Source organism: Condylura cristata, unplaced genomic scaffold, assembly GCF_000260355.1.
Source record: "Condylura cristata isolate star-nosed mole 26May11 unplaced genomic scaffold, ConCri1.0 scaffold00023, whole genome shotgun sequence".
NCBI classification, from domain to species: domain Eukaryota; kingdom Metazoa; phylum Chordata; class Mammalia; order Eulipotyphla; family Talpidae; genus Condylura; species Condylura cristata.
This window is the reverse complement of record NW_004567124.1, coordinates 1,233,537-1,251,546: the sequence shown is the minus strand read 5'-3', so window position 1 is coordinate 1,251,546 and position 18,010 is coordinate 1,233,537. Positions and strand designations below refer to the sequence as shown.

The 18,010-nt window shown below is 37.3% G+C and overlaps 1 protein-coding gene across 1 annotated transcript in view; it reads left to right on the top strand.

Annotated features, from left to right (window-relative positions):
• ARIH1 (ariadne RBR E3 ubiquitin protein ligase 1) overlaps positions 1-18,010 on the top strand; it is a 107,162-nt gene that overhangs the window by 22,411 nt on the left and 66,741 nt on the right. The window contains exon 2 of the mRNA XM_004687614.2: positions 14,457-14,524. Within this exon, the coding sequence (XP_004687671.1) occupies positions 14,457-14,524 (68 nt within the window). The remainder of the gene's footprint in view (positions 1-14,456; positions 14,525-18,010) is intronic.

Sequence of the window (18,010 nt, the reverse complement as noted above, 5' to 3'; positions counted from 1 at the left end):
GTGCCTCCAGAGGAAGCAATAACTACACACAAAATAAAAACTTCTTAACAATAATCAGTTCACTTTATAGAATTAGTTTAATTTTAGTATGTGATCTCTAGATAGTTTAGAGATGGCTAGTTGTGTTAAATGACGTGGTAGTACATTGAAGTTACTCGTGTGTGTTTAGTGGAACATTTTAGCGTGTGCCACAATAGTTCTATAGAATGTTAATACTTTGGGGTTGACAGTTGGACTTGAGCAGAGTTAAGTACATACCTGAGAAGGTTACTGGTTATTTCTCATAATTCTGAACTAGTACGAGGAAGTTTATATAAAAATCTTTATTTGTGGTTTAGAAAGTGCCACTTCGGTCTCCCCAGTGGCACAAGAGGCTAAATGCTCAACACTGTGAAATTGTCCACAACCACTGCAGTGCCAGTTCAATCCCTGGCGGTGGGACCCCACAATGCACAGCTTATCCCTGTTTTGCCCACTAATCCCCTCAGCAGTGTATGTCATAGATCTATCTGTTCTGCTCCCCACTCTCCTCTCATCCCCACACCTCTGGCCTGCACCCAAGTTCTTGTATGCATAAATAAGTAAATCTTTTTTTTTTTTTCTTGGAAGTGCCTTTATTCCAAAGTAGTGTGGAATTGCGAGTTTCCTGGTTCATGATTTTATCATTCATTGTTTGTGTCTTTTGGATTCCTCCCCTCAAGGGAAATCGCTGTTTAGATTGAGATACAAGGAATCTTGAACTGGGGCCTCGTGTAATGTTAAAGGTTTAAAACTACAGTTATGTTTGTTGACGGTAACTAGACTTTGGTCAACTAGATGCCAACATATATAGTTTACAGTTCTATTTAAATTCTGGAGTTTTTCTGATAAAATATCAGTTTTATCCGTACAAATTATTTCTACAGTTTGTATTGAAATACCCTCTGTCACCTACTCTTTGGTTTGCAGTTAAATTTTTATAGAATAAATCAAATGATTATGAACAATGATAATATTGTCCCATTTACAGAGACTTTTTATTAAAATCTGATTAAACTCTGGACATTTTCTAAAGATGAATTCTGACTCTCCAAGTTTGTGATGAGACAGAAGGGAAGTAGTTTCCTTCCTAAAATGTGCATGGGCAAAACCAAATTTGACATGTTTTTATTAGATGTTGGGCTTGGTGCATTCATTGCCATTTTGGTACATAAAAAAAAAAAGATGTAACCTTTTAGGAAGCATCTTCAATGGGAAAGTCTCTCGAAACATTACCCCCAAAGTTGGAGTGGGGAATGGGATCAAAAACAGTGGGGCGGGGAGGGAAATGCACTGGACTGTGGTGATGGCACATGGGCGATTTGGTGATGGGAAACCCACGGGGATTACAACTGAGATAGAAAAATGCACAAAATGATGTAAATATAAATTCTTATTTAAAAAAAAGAGATACACAGGCAGTTCAGATAAGAATACTTGCAAAGATTCTCTTGAGTTTATAAAAAGACTCACTAGAAATAAGTTTTATTGAAAGCAAAGGGATGTGATCATTGCGGTGGTAAAGAAATGATTTAGATGGTAGATTGATCTACACAAACTCAGGTACTTTGCATGTAAATTGTACTTTTCTAACCCTTGAGCTTTACTTTTTGTGCATATATATTAAAGATAGTAAAATTAAAAAAAAAAAGAACATTACCCCCAACATTTCCCTCTTTTCTTATACTTCCTTCTGAGTATACACTTAAAGCTGGAAACTTTGAAGAATTAGTGTTTAGTTGTAAATTTCTTCTTAAATGTTTATAACTTTTTTTTAAGATTTATTTATTTGTGCATACAGAACTGGGGTACAGGCCAGAGGCTCGGGGCGGTGAGAGGCTTCACCAGAGATAGAGCAGGGAACAGAACAGGCATATCAACGAAGTACACTGCTGAGGGGAGCAGCAGGCAGGTCAGGAGAGGTCGGCCACGCCATGTGGTCACCTCCGGGGCAGGCGGGACTTGAACTCATGCTGAAGCAGCTTTAGATTCTCAGTGCTGTGCTTTAACTCGCTGCGCCACCAGGGAGGGCCATGTTTATAACTTTTTAAAAAGACATTTATTTATGCATACAAGAGCTGGTGTTGGAGGCCAGAGGTGCTGGTGGAGGAGAGTGAGAGGATTCACCAGAGACAGAATGGAGAACAGAACAGGCAGATATACCAAAATACACTGATGGGGGCAGCAGTCTGTGGGACAGGAGAGACTGCTGGGGATGGAACTCTTGCTGCAGTAGCTGAAGATAGCTTGCAGGTGGAGTGGTCCTCATTAAATGTTTATAACTTTTAAGTCATCTAGAAATTTTGTGATTGTCTTCAACTGACTTAGGCATTCAGAGTTTTGGATGTGAGTTGATTGCTGATAATTAGATATGATGGTTTTAGATGTGAAAGGAGCTCATCTTTTTTCTAACCCCTTCTTTCCTGATTGTGAAAATGTGAGGTTTTTTTTGTGTTGGCAGAAATGCAGCATCGCATTGTCTAGTCACTACTTTTCTGTGATACAAGAGGCATTTGTGGTAAAGGCAGCAGAGTAGATTATATTTTGTTTTATTCATAACCTAACTTCATGAGTATCTGGAGGCAAATGTGGCAGGAGCAGTGTTGATTTCCTAATTCCAGTTTTCTAATTCTTGGATCATAGTTACATGCAGTATGTTCTTGAATTAAGTGGTTCCATCTGTGAATTAAAGGAGAGCTTATGATTCCATTGTATGTTGTTCTGGTGTCATTCCTGTATATACAAGCTTCATCTCCACTCTTCCAGCTCTGCAATAGTTCAGCACCTAATTCCTTTTATTAATTGTCTTTGTTTGTTCAAAATATCTAGTTAGTGGATTCTGTTCCTTGCATGAAATCCTGACTGATCAAAATCAAGACTATCCATTTTATGTGTGTCACTATGTGAATTTTGGATACACAAAAATTTTGCTTTATGACATTGACTAAGCATATTATAGTGCAACCTTTTAGTAACTCTCAAGTTTACAACATTTTCATACCTTTAAAGGGAATTACACATGATTTCTTGGGAAGAAATCGAGTATTAAATCTGGGAATTTGGAAATGAAACCTTACAGTTGACCAGTTGTCAGACTGTCAACCTTCTGTAACCTGCTTCTCAAATTTTAATGTGCATACAGATCATCTCAGAAACTTGATGGTCAGGTTGAAATGAGAGGATTCAGTGGATGTGGGTTAGGGCCTATGAATCTACTTTCTAACTCAAATATCTGTGATTTTGTGGATTACACTTAGAGTAGTGTGACCTGTACTGTTCATAGTTAATTATTATAAAAGTAATACTTTTAATTTCTTTGTTATGTATATTTATAGAGTAGAGGAAAATTTCATGTCTCATCATTCACCTTCAAACCAGCACCCAGGAAAAAGTCTCAAGAACCGTTCTAATACATAATCTTCTAAACTTTTTCTTACTGCACATTCATGCTATCATATAAATCTTTGTCATTGTTCTGCACAAACATAGTATGTTGTGCATTGCTCAAATTTTTCCCCCCTTCTCTTGGTATGTCATAGATATTCTTTCTTGTGAATACGGATATATTTTTCGTTTTTTAAATTGCTGCATAATGTTCTAATTACAGATATCATAATTTATAGGTAGTCTTCTCTTGGAAAAACGGAGGCTTATTTTTCTGTTTTGCTTTTCCTAATATCTATGTGAAAATAATTCTTCTCCTTGTCTTTCCCCATCCCTTCTCTTTTCTTCCCTTAACCCCTGACAGTTCTGTAGGTCCTAGATCATATGCTTTAAAAATATTGATCAGGTTTCCAAATAACCCTCCCAAAACCTTTTAAATAACTTGCCATCTCACTAATTGTTGGGCCCATTTCCTTAAATTGTCGTCACTGGATATTGTCAGGTTTTAAGATCTTAATCATTGTGCTAAACATTGTGCCTAGTCAATATATTAAAGTGGTTAAATATTTTTGAATATTATTCAACTAAATATATTCCTTGAATTAACTGTTTTTTTGTTAAATTTGTCATCTTTGGGCTTATGTTTGCTTGTTGTTATAGGAGTTATTAATATTTTTCTATGTAGCAGTTTTTGTATTTTATGGCTTTTGGGTTTCTGATGTTGTTTTAGAAAACATTATAAAACAATGGTCTAATAGCATTTGGAAAATCAACAGCTCTCTTAAGGAACAAGGAACTCATATATTACATTAGATAGAAACAGTGTTAGAAACGTGAGCTTGTTTTATGTTGGAAAATCATCAAACTGAATTTTGACTTTGGGGTCACAACCAATTCTATTTCAGATCAAATTCTGAGAGAAATGAAAGAACTCAACTCTAAAGGCCTTTTTGTTTGTTTATTGGAGGGAGGTGATTTTTTTTTTTTTTTGGCTGTTTGATCTTACATATTATAAACCCATTTTTCTAATATTTCGCTTTCTCTTGAAATAAGATTGTCTGTACACTTTTCAAATAACAGTTGCCTCCCCGTAATACTATCATAGGAACGTCATTCAACCACTTGGTTGATTTTTACCAAGAGATTATCATGCTAGTGAATATGGTCATTATCTGCCTTCTTTTGCAAACTGAGGTGATTCTCAGTATTGCTGTTTATTGAAGTCATCAGTGAACTTTATAAAATTATTCATACCTAGGTTCTCCTCTCTTATGCCTTCCTATACCCCAGTAATGTATTTGTTGGGGGTGTTGCCTGCACATCACTTTTTAAAAAGCTCAAATGTACCAAGCAAAGTTGAGAACCACATGAACAGCAGGTAGAGGTTGATAATGTATTGATAGTAAATCCACAGCTGGGACAGTTAGCTACTCCAGACCCACTTTTAAAAACTCATAAACAGGCCCTCCCTGGTGGCACAGCGGGTTAAAGCACAGCACTGAGAATCTAAAGCCGCTTCCGCCTGAGTTCGATTTCGGCCTGTCGCGGAGGTGACCACTTGGTGTGGCAGATCTCTCCTGGCCCGCCCGCTGCTCCCCTCAGCAGTGTACTTCGTAGATCTGCCTGTTCTGTTCCCCACTCTGTCTCTGGTGAAGCCTCTCACTGCCCCTGAGCCTCTGGCCTGTACCCCAGTTCTGTATGCACAAATAAATAAATCTTTAAAAAAAAATTTCATAAGCAGAACTTTAGGTATAACTTTCAAAGCAGACACTGCTGCTATAACCCAAGAATGGAATTATCTTTAAATTTCCAAGGTTATTACACTAGTATTGTATATGAGATTTCTGCTTATATCCTTTAATCTTTCAGAACCACCTTAGTAGGAAGCTGAAGCAGTAATTCCTAATTCTGACTGCATATTATCTCTTCTGTAGAAATTTAGGTAACAACATTGGCTGAAAGTTACATACCAATCCTATTCTGTCCCACATCCTATCCCACACCAGTGATTGAATCGGAGTTGCTGGTGGCAAAATCTTAGTATTGATACTTTTTTAAGTTCCTCAGTAACCAGAAAAGGGGTTGTAGGGTGGGGAATGGAACCATTAACGCATAAAACTAGAGAAGGTGTGAGGGGCCCTCCCTGGTGGTGCAGTGGTGGTGCAGCACAGCACTGAGGGGCTTAAGCCACTTCTGCAGGAGTTCTATCCCTGCCTGCCCCGGAGGTGATCCACATGGCAGGGCAGACCTCTCCTCACCCGCCCACTGCTCCCCTCAGCAGTGTACTTCGTTGATGTGCTGTTCTGCTCCCCACTCTGTCTCTGGTGAATCCTCTCACCCTCTGCATCTCTGGCCTGTACCCCAGTTCTGTATGAATAAATAAATATATCTTAAAAAAATTTTTTTAAAGGGCATAAATCCCTTGATACTTAAAAAAAAAAAAAAAAACCAAACTAGAGAAGGTGTGAGATTTTTAGGTTGCTTTCTTGCCCTGAAAGTATAATGTGCTGCTGCTAGTATTAGTTTCCTAATTATAGTAATTTTGCTTATTAACTGTTGCTTTTAAAACTGTTTCTTTTAAAAATAAGGTATATCAGGGCCCTCCCTGGTGGTGTAGCAGGTTAAATTGCAGCACTGTGAAATCTATCTTGTAGCCACGGTAGCATGAATTCTATCTCCTACCACCAAGAGCTTGAGTTGACTTTCCACTAATTAATGAATTTTTGTAGCACACTAAGGCAGAATTCCCTCTTTTGAACCAACCGAACATAAAGTAATCAAATCAGAATTTTGCTTGTGATGCAGATATTATAAACTCCCCTGATATTCAAAACCTGTTAACTTGTTTTATCTTGAGTTGCATTTCTCTCTAGCTTCATAAGTAAATTGTAAATAATGTCTACTTTGCATGAAATGTTCCTGTATAGATTAAATGAAATAATGTATATAAAATGCCTGGGACTAAAGTTTCACATCTCTGTTCCTTTTGACACTTAACTGTACTGTTAACAGAACTTCATCACAGAAACTCCAGTGCAAGTTAGATTACTTTTACAATTTAATATCTTGATTTTATTTAAATTTTCATTACTCATATAATTTTGTGAGTTTTCACAAATGCCTAGTTGTGTGGCCAACAGCATGCCAACTTACACGACAATTCCATCATCACCTCTTAAAAATTTTCCTTCTGCATTTCAGACTCCTTCCTACTAATAATTCCTAGCAACCAGGGATTTGTATACCACCCCTATAGTTTTGCCTTTTTGCTATGTCATTTAGATCATAAAATTTGTAGCCTTTAGAGTGTCTGCTCTCACCTAGAATTTGTATTTGAGATTCATATTGTTTATTGAGCAGTTTATTGCTGTTACTCCATGTGTGAGTATACCACACTTGGTTTATGTAAATTGTGATTGTCTTTGAACTTTTGATTGTTGGCTTTTTGCCAGGTACAAATAGAACTATTATACTTACCATAGGGTTGGGGTGAATATATTTTCATCTTAGGTTTTTGGGAGTTATTAATACTGAGATTTTTGGGAGTTATGGAATGTATTTAATTTTATAAGAAACTACTGTTTCCTGTTGGCAGTACAATTTTCATTCCCACCAACAGTAATGAAAGAGGCCCAGTTGTTACACATATTCTCTAGTATTTGAGGTTGTCACATTGGTTCCTCCTCTCCCTTAGCACACATGCAGGCCCTCACAGGCAGTCTTACTTAAATAATAAGTATGTAATGGTAACATTGTGGCTTAGTTTTTGTTCCCAAATAACTAATGATGTTAAGCATCTTTTCGTTTTTCTGTGTCTTTGGTGGTCTCCATTCACCAAATCTTTGTCTTTTAAATTGCATTTTTGTTAGGTCAGTAGCTTTTAAAAAACTACATGTTCTAACTGTGATTCTTAGATATGTGATTTGCAAATGTATTTCCCTTGCATGTGATGTGGATGAATTCTGATTTACCAATTTTCTCTAATGAATTGAATTTTTGCTGTATCTGAGAACTATTTTCCTAACCCAAGGTCACAGATTTTCTACTAAAAGTTTTTTAATCTTTGACATTTAGGTCAGATCATTATGAATTATGTATGAAATCTTAAGTTGTAGGGTTAAATTGACTTAAAAATAAATACACGTTTTAATTATTCTAGCACTATTTGTCTTGTTCCCCCTGCCCCCTGAATAGTTTTAGTACCTCTACAGAGGCGAAATGGTATCTCTATTTTTTAACTTGCTTTATTGTATAATAAGTAGTATTGAATATGCTTTCATATGTCTGTGTGTCTATATGTTAGATGTCTGTAGGCCATTTGAGATCCTTGTGTGTTCCTCTCTAATGAGTACACCTTTTATTTTTTTCTCCCTTAATGCTATTGCAAGACATCCAGTAAAGTGTAGAATAAGAGCAGTGAAAATGGACACCCTTGTTTTATTTTGTGTCTTAGGGGGTAAAATAATGGTCTTTTACCACTAAGTAAGACATTAACTGTAATTTTTTTTTTAAGATTGCCAATATGAGGAAGTTAACAAATTAGGGACTATTCTGTTCCTAAATTTACTAAGACTTTTTTTTTAAGATTTATTTATTTATGCATGCAGAACTGATACAGGGCAGAGGTGCAGGGGCAGTGAGAGAATTCACCAGAAACAGTGGGGAGCAGTGTAGGCCGACTGACGAAGTACACTGCTGAGGGGAGCAGCGGGCAGGTCAGGAGAGGTCTGCTGTGCCATGTGGGTCACTTCCGGGGTGGACATTGAGATCATGCTGAAGTGGCTTTAGCTTCTTAGTGCTGTGCTTTAACACACTGTGCCACCAGGGAGGGCCTGACTTTTTAAAAAGATTTATTTATTTATGCATACAGAACTGGGGTACAGTCCAGAGGTGCAGGGGTGGTGGGAGGGTTCACCAGAGACAGAGTGAGGAGTAGAAAAGGCAGACTGACTGATGAAGTACACTGCTGAGGGGAGCAACAGGCAAGACAGGAGAGGTCTGCTGCACAGTGTAGGTCACCTCCCTGTTTGGAGATTGAATTTGTGCTGAAGCAGCAGTGACTAGCTTCATAGTGCTGTGTTTTAACCACTTGCTAAGACTTCTTATGGATCTTGAATGTTAAATTTTGTCAGCTTCCTTTTCAGAGTCCTGCTGATAAGATCTTACAAATATTCTTTAGGCTATTAATAAGCCCACTTAATTTTTAAGTGTTCAGCCATCCTTGCAGCACTGTGAAAAACTCCACTTTGTAATGTACAGTGCCCTCCTTTTATATATTATATTTGATTTCCTAATTTTTGTTGAAGATCTTTGTGTCCTTTTTTTGACATAGTATCAGTAGTTTCTGGCTATGTCTTTGATTTCTCTATCAGGGTGGTGCCAGTTTTGGGAATTAGGGAGGTGTTCCCATCTCTTGTTTTCTGGAAGAGACTGTTTAGAATTCATAGTTTTTGAATCCTGAAGTAATGGTAGAATTTAACAGTGAAACCATTTGGGTTGTGACCTACCTTTGTTTCTGTTATCTATTTCATCAATTAATTTTTTGTGATTTATATCTTTAAAGAAAATGATCCATTTCTTGCAGGTTGTGAATTCTAGGCAAAATTGTGTATCATAGTGTCTTAGGAACTGTGCTATTTCCCTCTTTCACTCTTGATTATTGGTTATTTGTGTCTCTTAATTTTTGGTATTAGCTTTCGGTTTCAGTTATTTTTCTCTTAATTTATATTTGCTTTTTAATATTTCTGTCGTTCTGCCTGCTTAAAATAGTGACCTTTCTTCTTAAATACACATTTTTTAAAAAAAATTATTTTATGCATTCAAGAACTGGAGTGTAGGCCAGAGGTAGGGTGGGTAAGAGGACTCACCAAAAACAGAGTGGGGAGCAGAATAGGCATCAGATGTACTAAAATACACTGCTGAAGGGAGCAGTGGTGAGACAGAAGTCTGCTGCACCATGTGGGTTAACTCCCTGGCTGGGAATCGAACTTGGGCTGCAAGTGGCTGGAGATAGCTTGATAGCACTGTCTTTAACCCCCTACGCCACCAGAGAGAACCTTATAAGCATTTAATGCGATAAATTACCCCCAAACTATATTGGGTATATCCCATAAACTTTGACATGTATTTACATTTTCATTCAATTTTAAGGTGTCCACTGTACCTTTGCTGAATATAGAATTATAGGTGGACACCTTTTGATATTATCACATAGGTCCTTAAAAGATTATTCTTTTATTTATATATATATATATATGCATATATACTGTCATTAAGATTGGATACTTATTGATTCATTCTCAAGTCCACTAACTCCTCAATCTCTCCTTATACTTTTTTGTTCTTTCAGCAAACCTTGCATTTTCATTTGGTTCTTCTTAGGAATTTATTTTCCAAGAATTTCGTTCATCCATATTGAAGTGTTTGCCCTTACTTAGTGTAACATGTTTTTAATAGCAGCTTTATAAATCTTTATCTGATTATTTTAATATCTGGGTCATTTAGTGGTCAACATCTATTGTCTTCTCCTTTGAGAAGTGGTCATTGTTTTAAAGATTTATTTATTTATGCATACAGAACTGGGGTACAGGCCAGAGGTGCAGGGGCAATGAGGGAATTCACCAGAGATAGAGTGGGAAGCAGAGAAGGCCGACCGAGGAAGTACACTGCTGAGGTGAGCAATGGGCAGGTCAGGAGAGATTTGCCACACCGTGTGGATCACCTCCGGGGCGGGGATCGAACTCATGCTAAAGTGGCTTTAGCTTCATAGTGCTGTACTTTAACCCATTGTGCCACCAGGGAGGGCTCAAGAAGTGGTCATTTTTTTTTATTACTTACTTATATTGTTTGGTAATTTTGAAATTATCCTAGGTGTTTTGATTATTATATTCCTAGGTTGTATATCCTATTAAAATACTTTAGAGAATGGTGATTCTTGTTTTTGTTTTAATAAATAAATTAGCCCAATTAGGTTATAGCTGCAAGTTCTTTTTTGCTTTTTATGGCATTGATTCCTTTAATTGTTCAATTTTTAAACCTTTGCTATGTTGAGTATATCCCTCTGATTCCCACTCAGACTGATCTAGAACTTGGGCAGTTCTGTTCTGAAAGTCTCTCCAATACTTTGACTGTGTTCCAAATTTTTATAGCTTGTAGATAAGCCCAGGATTTGATTCATACACACCTTTCTTACATGCAGCATACATAAATGTCAAGGGTTGACTGCACTGAATTAAGTGATCAGAATATATTCATACCATTTTATTGTGAAATATCACCTGCTCGGCCGTCCCTCGTGGTGCAGTGGGTTAAAGCACAGCACTAAGAAGCTAAAGCCACTTCCACATGAGTTCGATCCCTGCCTGCCCCGCAGGTGAACACATGGTGGAGCAGACCTCTCCTGACCCTCCCACTGCTCCCCTCAGTAGTGTACTTCGTCAGTCAGCCTGTTCTGCTCCCCACTCTGTATCTGGTGAATCCTCTTGCCGCCCCTGCACCTCTGGCCTGTATCCTAGTTTTATATGCATAAATAAATAAATCTTTGAAAAAGAAAAAAGAAGTATCACCTGCTTTCTAGTTTTCTAGCAGAATATACATTTATTGGCAATATCTGTGATTTAGACTTTTTTTTTTTCCAGTATTATCCTGCTGGGAAAACTGGAGCTTCCATTATAGCATGTACATTATTGGAAAATGTACATCTATACAGTTGATGAACCAAAAATGGAAGAGGAAGTTATGTTTGCTTTACCTTGGTAGAATATTGGTCTGATTTTCTGAATCCCTTTGGCAATAAATACATTTAGGGAGCTCCTATCCCCATAAGGGGGTAAGGGCCTTTTTGTTGGTGCAGGAGTTGAGATCTTGGTGCTGTTAAGTTATTGCCAGCATGCGTTTGATCCCTGCTGAGGGATCTAACTCATATGGCACATGAGACCTCTCCTACCTCACCTGCTGCTTCCACTCAACTGCAGTGTATTTACGATTTTTATTTATTTATGCATAGAGACTGGGGGTACAGGTCAGAGGTGAGGGCCGGTGAGGGGTGTTACCAGAGACACAGCAGGGAGCAGAACAGGCCAACTGACGAAGCACACTGCTGAGGGGAGCAGTGGCAGGTCAGAGAGGTCCGCCGCACCATGTGGGTCACCTCCGGGGCAGGGATCGAACTCATACTGAAGTGGCTTTAGCTTCTGAGTGCTTTAACCTGCTGTGCCACCATCAAGGGCCAGGAATCTATTTTAACAATATTTTCCATTATAATGTTTGATGAACAAATAGAATGTTTGGGACCCTATGGCTGGGGTCAGTTTTTGAAACTGAAACTCAAATAGAAAAAGTACAACTCATAAGAAAGGGCATTTCCCCCCCCCTCCTTTCTTTGTTTTTGAAAGTTGAGACTTTATGTCAATTTCGGAAACACTTTTCTCCAACAGTTCTGTCTTGTAGCAAGGAATCCTGTGTATTAGGTGCCACAGAGTTATATAGTCTCACAGTTCTAGAGGTCACTGGTAGACTTAATGTTCCCAATCAGTAGACTTTTCATCCTTATTTTTACATATAACTAAATCTCAATGATAAACCTTACCTTAATTCAGTTGTAGAAAAATACTTTTGGAAAAACTTGTTTAATAAATTGAGGAGTTGGCCCTCCCTGTTGGTGCAGTGGGTTAGGACACAGCACTGTAAGCTAGCTGCAGCTGCCTCAGTGTGTGTTCGATACCAGGCCCCGGAGATGATCCACATGGCACGGCAGACTTCTCCTGACCTGCCTGCTGCTCCCCTCAGCAGTGTACTTCGTCAGTCTGCCTACTCTGCTCTGGACTCTGTCTCTGGTGAGTCCTCTCACCGCCCCTGTACCTCTGGCCTGGACCCCAGTTCTTATGCATAAATAAGTAAATCTTAAAAAAATAGAGAGGTTTATCTTTTTTTAAATGAATTGTTGAATCACATTTCCAAGAAAGAGCTGGTATAAAACATATACATTATGTACAAATAAACACAATACCATTTAGGATTAATTAGTAGGTTTCTTTTTCTCTATGAACTCTTGTAGATTATGGTATCTTTATGGTGTGCTGTGTTAAAAGAGGACTTTTAAAGAAATTATAGGCCTGAGAAGTAAATTAATCCTAGATGATTTAACAGAATGTACCTGGGAGTAGGTAAATGAAGAAGTTACTTTGTTTGCACCTTTGGCAGCTGTATGTGTATGAATTTTTCTGTGAAAAAGGGAATGGTTGGTAACAATTGAAAAGAGATTTCTTTTGTGACTTTTAAAAAAAGATTTTATTTATGCATATAAAACTGGGGTACAGGTCAGTGGTGCAGGAGTGGTAAGAGTATTGCCTAGAGGCAGAGCAGGGAGCAGAACAGGTAGATAGATCACTGAAGTAGGTAGATCACTGAAGTACACTGTTGAGGGGAGCAGCAGCAGCGGGCAGGTCAGGAGAGTTCTGCCACACCATGTGGGTCACCTCCCTGGCAGAGAATTCAACTCATGGTGAAGTGGCTGCAGTGAGCTTCATGGTGCTGTGCTGTTGTGCCATGAGGGAGGGTCCTCTTTTGTGACATTTTCATACCAGATTGTTTTTTCTCTCTTTTTAAAAGATGTATTTATTTATACACACAGAATTGGGATACAGGCCAGAAGTACAGAGGCAGTGAGAGGATCCACCAGAGACAGAACGGGGAGCAGAACAGGCCGACTGAGGAAGTACACTGTTGAAGAGGGCGGCGGGTGGGTCAGAGGTCTGCCTCACCATGTGGATCACCTCCAGGGCAGGGATTGAACTCATGGTGAAGTGGCTTTAGCTTCTTAGAGCTGCACCATCAGGGAGGGTCCCCAGATTGTTTTTTAACTAAATCAGTAGTTAACCAAAACTGTGATCTAACTGTTGAAAAATAAAAGCAGTTTTATATAGTGAAAGCACTTTTGAAGTGTTATTTGGTAGACTAAAATTATATGCTAAGTAACTAAGCATATTCAGGTGTATGCATTCCACCTTGACTTTATAACTATCAGTGTTCTGGTGGTTTTTGGTAAATCAGAGGCCCAAATCTTAGGCCCATTCCATTTTATTTTATTTTTATTATTTATTTACTAGTTTGTTTCTTTAAATTGTTTCCCTGTGTCTGATGGGTTTTTTCTTTCTTTCTTTATTTCTTTCTTTTTTTTTTTTTTAAGATTTATTTATTTTTGTATGCAAAACTGGGTACAGGCCAGAGGTGTAGGGGCTATGAGGAGCACAATAGACAGATCAAGTAAAATGTACTGCTGAGGGGAGCAGAGGGCAGGTCATGAGAGGTCTGCCATGCCATGTGGGTCACCTCTTTGCCAGGATCAAATGCACTGAAGCACCTGTGGCCAGTTTCATAGTGCTGCACCCGCAACCTGTTGAGCCACGGTGGCGGGGGGGGGCTTCCATTTTAATTCAAAATTCTTTGTCCATATATTAATCTCACTAATTTCATGGAAAGTATAAATTTTTGTGACTGTGTTGAATGATAAGGCAGTAAACATTGGATTTATTTCATGATTTTAGCTAGCTTTTCCTTATAAAATTGAAATAGCCTAAGATTACTGTCAGTGAATTTTTATACAGCACAGGTATTTTGTCATTTCATTAAGTATCTCTAAAATACCTCCTGACTTAAAAGTGATTTGAACTCTTATGAGCTATTTAATAAATAAAATGTTAGAAATTTTATTGACAATGTACTGCTATGACAGCTTTTATATCTTAACTGCAAAAATGTTCATTTTACTCAATGTTTGATTTAATGCCATAATTTTACATTTAATTTTTTTATTTTTTTGAATTCTGATTTAGAATACCATAGATAAACTAAAATATTAATGTTACAAACTATTTTAAAGTACCTTTGAACTTACAATTAAAAACAATTAAAAATTTTCATTTTCTTGGGGGATAAAGAACTTTCTGGCAAAGAAAATTGGGTGGGATTTTATGGTAATTTAAATACAGCCTGAAAACCCACTGATTGTCAATGAAGTGCCCTATTCCTTAAAATGACTTTTTTTCCTCCTTTAGAATCCAGCAACTATTACAAGAATACTCCTTAGCCACTTCAACTGGGATAAAGAGAAGCTAATGGAAAGGTAAGAAACTATATCGTTAGCCTTGACTTAAAAGTAACTTGAAAGGTAGCCTTTGAATTAAACTTACAAAAATTAAGGAATTGATTTATATACCAGTATTTGAGCAAACGAGTGTTTAAGTAGTAATTGCTTTAATTTCTTATGTTCTCCATTGTGAACTTCCAATAAACTCATTGTAAAGGTAAGTCAGGCTTAATGTTTCTTACTTTATTTTGGAGGTGAGGTGGGAGGATCTACTCAGTATCTTCTATACATGAACTTACATTTGTGTCTTTTAGTACAAGAGCTTTACACTTTATCAAGTATAAAGTACTTGATACATTAATATAAGAATAATACCTTCCTTTAATTACTTAAAAATTACTTGCCCATAGCCTTGAAGTATATGTTAGACATATTAGTGACATTCAGTAAAAGAAGGAAAAAGTATCCTCCCTACCAGTAAGACTGTTTGAACTGTTTCTGTTTTCAGTGCAGGATTGCTGAATCTTTTTCTCCTCCTTAGATTGGAAATTTGGAGCACATGTTATAGTAGTAAGGTGATAGCTTTTATTTATTCTACCTTAGTTATTTGTAATTTGAAAATCTGCAACCCATATTCTAATAAATAGTTGTTGGTAACTGAAACTTCAAATATTGTGAGAAATGGAAAATATTTCCCATTTGACTTTAAAATAAAGACCACTTTGTTGGAAAGGTATAAATAATACCATACCCAGTTTCTCACACCTTGTATCCCAGCTACAATAATAACAGCTGTACTACTTTTCAGTTACTGAGCTCTCTGTGCCAGACATTATTTGATTTTTTCTCTTCCTGATAACTTTATGGAGCTTGAATTATCCCCACTTAATTGATTTACAAACCAAGGCGTAGAGCTTGGTTAATACAGTTATCTCAGTTTTGTAACACAAGGAGTTAAATAGAGCTCACATTCAAGATTATTGGACACCACAGCTAATATTCTTACATACATATTACTTACCAAAAGTTTTAATGAAGAAAATAATGCTTCTTGATTAGTGGTTTTTTTTTTTTCCTCCACTTTTTTGAAGTCAACAGTGTTACTTACCTGTGGTAACACTGATTTTCAGATGCCTCTTCTAGGAAAAGTATTTTTCATTGTTGCATCTTCTAGTGAAGTAGATTTAATTGCTCACGGTCTGTTATTAATGTATTTCTCCAAAAACATGCTGAATGATGTCCTTTAACACTGTTGAAACTGCTGAAAGCATTTTTTGATAGACACTCCACTTAAGTTGTAGTGAGTGTGAATTAAAAAGTAGGTGACTTCTGGAAAACTTAGTGTATACACTCTGTCATTTCTCCCTGTACTTTCAGTTTTATTTTCACATGTTCTGAAGGTATATTACTGAGTTACCTATAAATCTTTAAATAGTGTTTTATAATTAATATGCAAGATCTTTTTGTCTCATTTAATGAGTTTACATATGTTGTGTTGTCTAATATAAGTACTTTATTATTGCTATGTAGTTGGATATAAATACTGCTAATGTAAGTTGTACTTTATGTTTGTTTGCAGTATTTCCTAATTGGTTATTTTGTTAACTTGATCAAATTTTTCCCCTACAGTAATTCACAATTATTTGTTTTTTTAATGGTCATCTGTAAAATTTATATAAGTATACTTAAAACTATAAGTTTACAACAGTAGTGTTTATATTCTTACCATGCATAAAACAAAACTGGGTTCTTTTTTTCTTCTCTCCTTTCCACTTCCCCTCTCAGCTTAATAAGTTGATACTTGAAGTTTTCATTTGAAGTTGAGCATTTTTACTATCAATACTTTAATTTTTTAAAGATTTATTTATTTATGCATGCAAGAACTAGGGAATAGGCCAGAGGAAAGGGGAGGTGAGAGGACTCATGAGACATAGTGAGGAACAGGAGAATTGACTGTAATACACTGCTGAGGGGAGCAGCAGACAGGACAGGAGAGGTCTACCATGCCAAATGGGTCACACCTCCCTGGCTGAGGTGCAAACTCTTGCTGCAGGGGCTGCCGATTGCAGGGGCTGAAGAGAGCTTCCTAGTGCTGCCGATTGCAGGGGCTGAAGAGAGCTTCCTAGTGCTGGGTTCTAAACTATTGCACTTCTAGGAGGGTCCTATTGTTTTGTTTTGCTAATTTCTTCCTATATTCCATTGTTATATCCAAATTTGCACCTTTTTCTTTAGAATACATTCTTTAGTCATTTCTCAGGGGAAAAAAAATTGGGGGAGTTAGGTTTTACATGTGATATCTAATAAAGAGTATTCTTGATACTTTCTGGAATTCTGTTGTCACATGTTGAAACTTTGGGATTACTTTTCTAACTTTTTTCAAAATATTTCTTCTCTACTGGGGCCTCCCTGGTGGTATAGGGATTAAGTCTCATCGCCATCACCATGAGGACCAGAATTCCATCCCTGCCAGGGAGCTGACCCACATGTGACCGTAGTAGACCTCCTGTCTTGACTACTGCTCCCCTCAGCAATGTATTTCAGGAGATCTGCCTGTTCTGTTCCCTAGTCTGTCTCGGGTTAATCCTCACACTCCCTGTACCTCTGACCTATGCCTCAGTTCTTCTATGCATAAAATTAAATAAATCTTTAAAAGAAATATATATTTCTTCTCTACTTGTCATCTTTGTCTTTCTGCTTGGGTCTGTGCAAGCTCAGTAGGTTGACTTCATTGACTTGCTTTTCTTTTTCTACTTGAATATTCTGCTTTGTTATCTTGGATTGTTTATATAGTCAGTATCCAGTTTTAATGTTTTTGATCTAGGCTTGTGGATGCTGCTTCTCACTTATGTCTCTTGGCATGAACTTTTTGGGGGAGGGTTTCATGTAACTTCTTAAACTTCTAGAGAGTTTATCAGTAACTAAACAGGATTTGAAATAGGTATTGGTATTGAATACCCATCATATCCTCAAATTGTTACAGTTTTAAAAAAGATTTATTTATTCCTACAGAACCGGGGTACAAGCCAGAAGTGCAGGGGCAGAGAGAGGCATCACCAGAGACAGAGTAAGGAGCAGAACAGGCAGATCAGCTAAGGACACTGCTGAGGAGAGCAGTGGGTGAGACTGGAGAGGTCTGTTGTGCCATGTGGATCACCTCCGCGTTGGGGGATCAAGCTTGCACTGCAGTGGTTGTGGCCAGTTTGCACTGCTGCTGCATCCTAATCCATTGTGCCAGTAGGGAGGGTACCAAATTGTCACATTTTAAATTACATTAATTCCAAGAAAAACTATGTGCTCTATATTCACACTTCCAAATAGCCCTTAGTATTCACGAATGAACTAAATAACAGGGAGTACCTTAGTTACTTCATAAGATTAAGGAAGAGAGTTAGAACACAAGCATTTGAAATAGGAATTTAGAAAAGTATAAAATAAACCCACAGGGTAGAATTGGCATGTAAAGCAAAAACAACATTAATGAAATACAGAAAAAAAAAAAGATATCTTTGAAATAAATTTTTT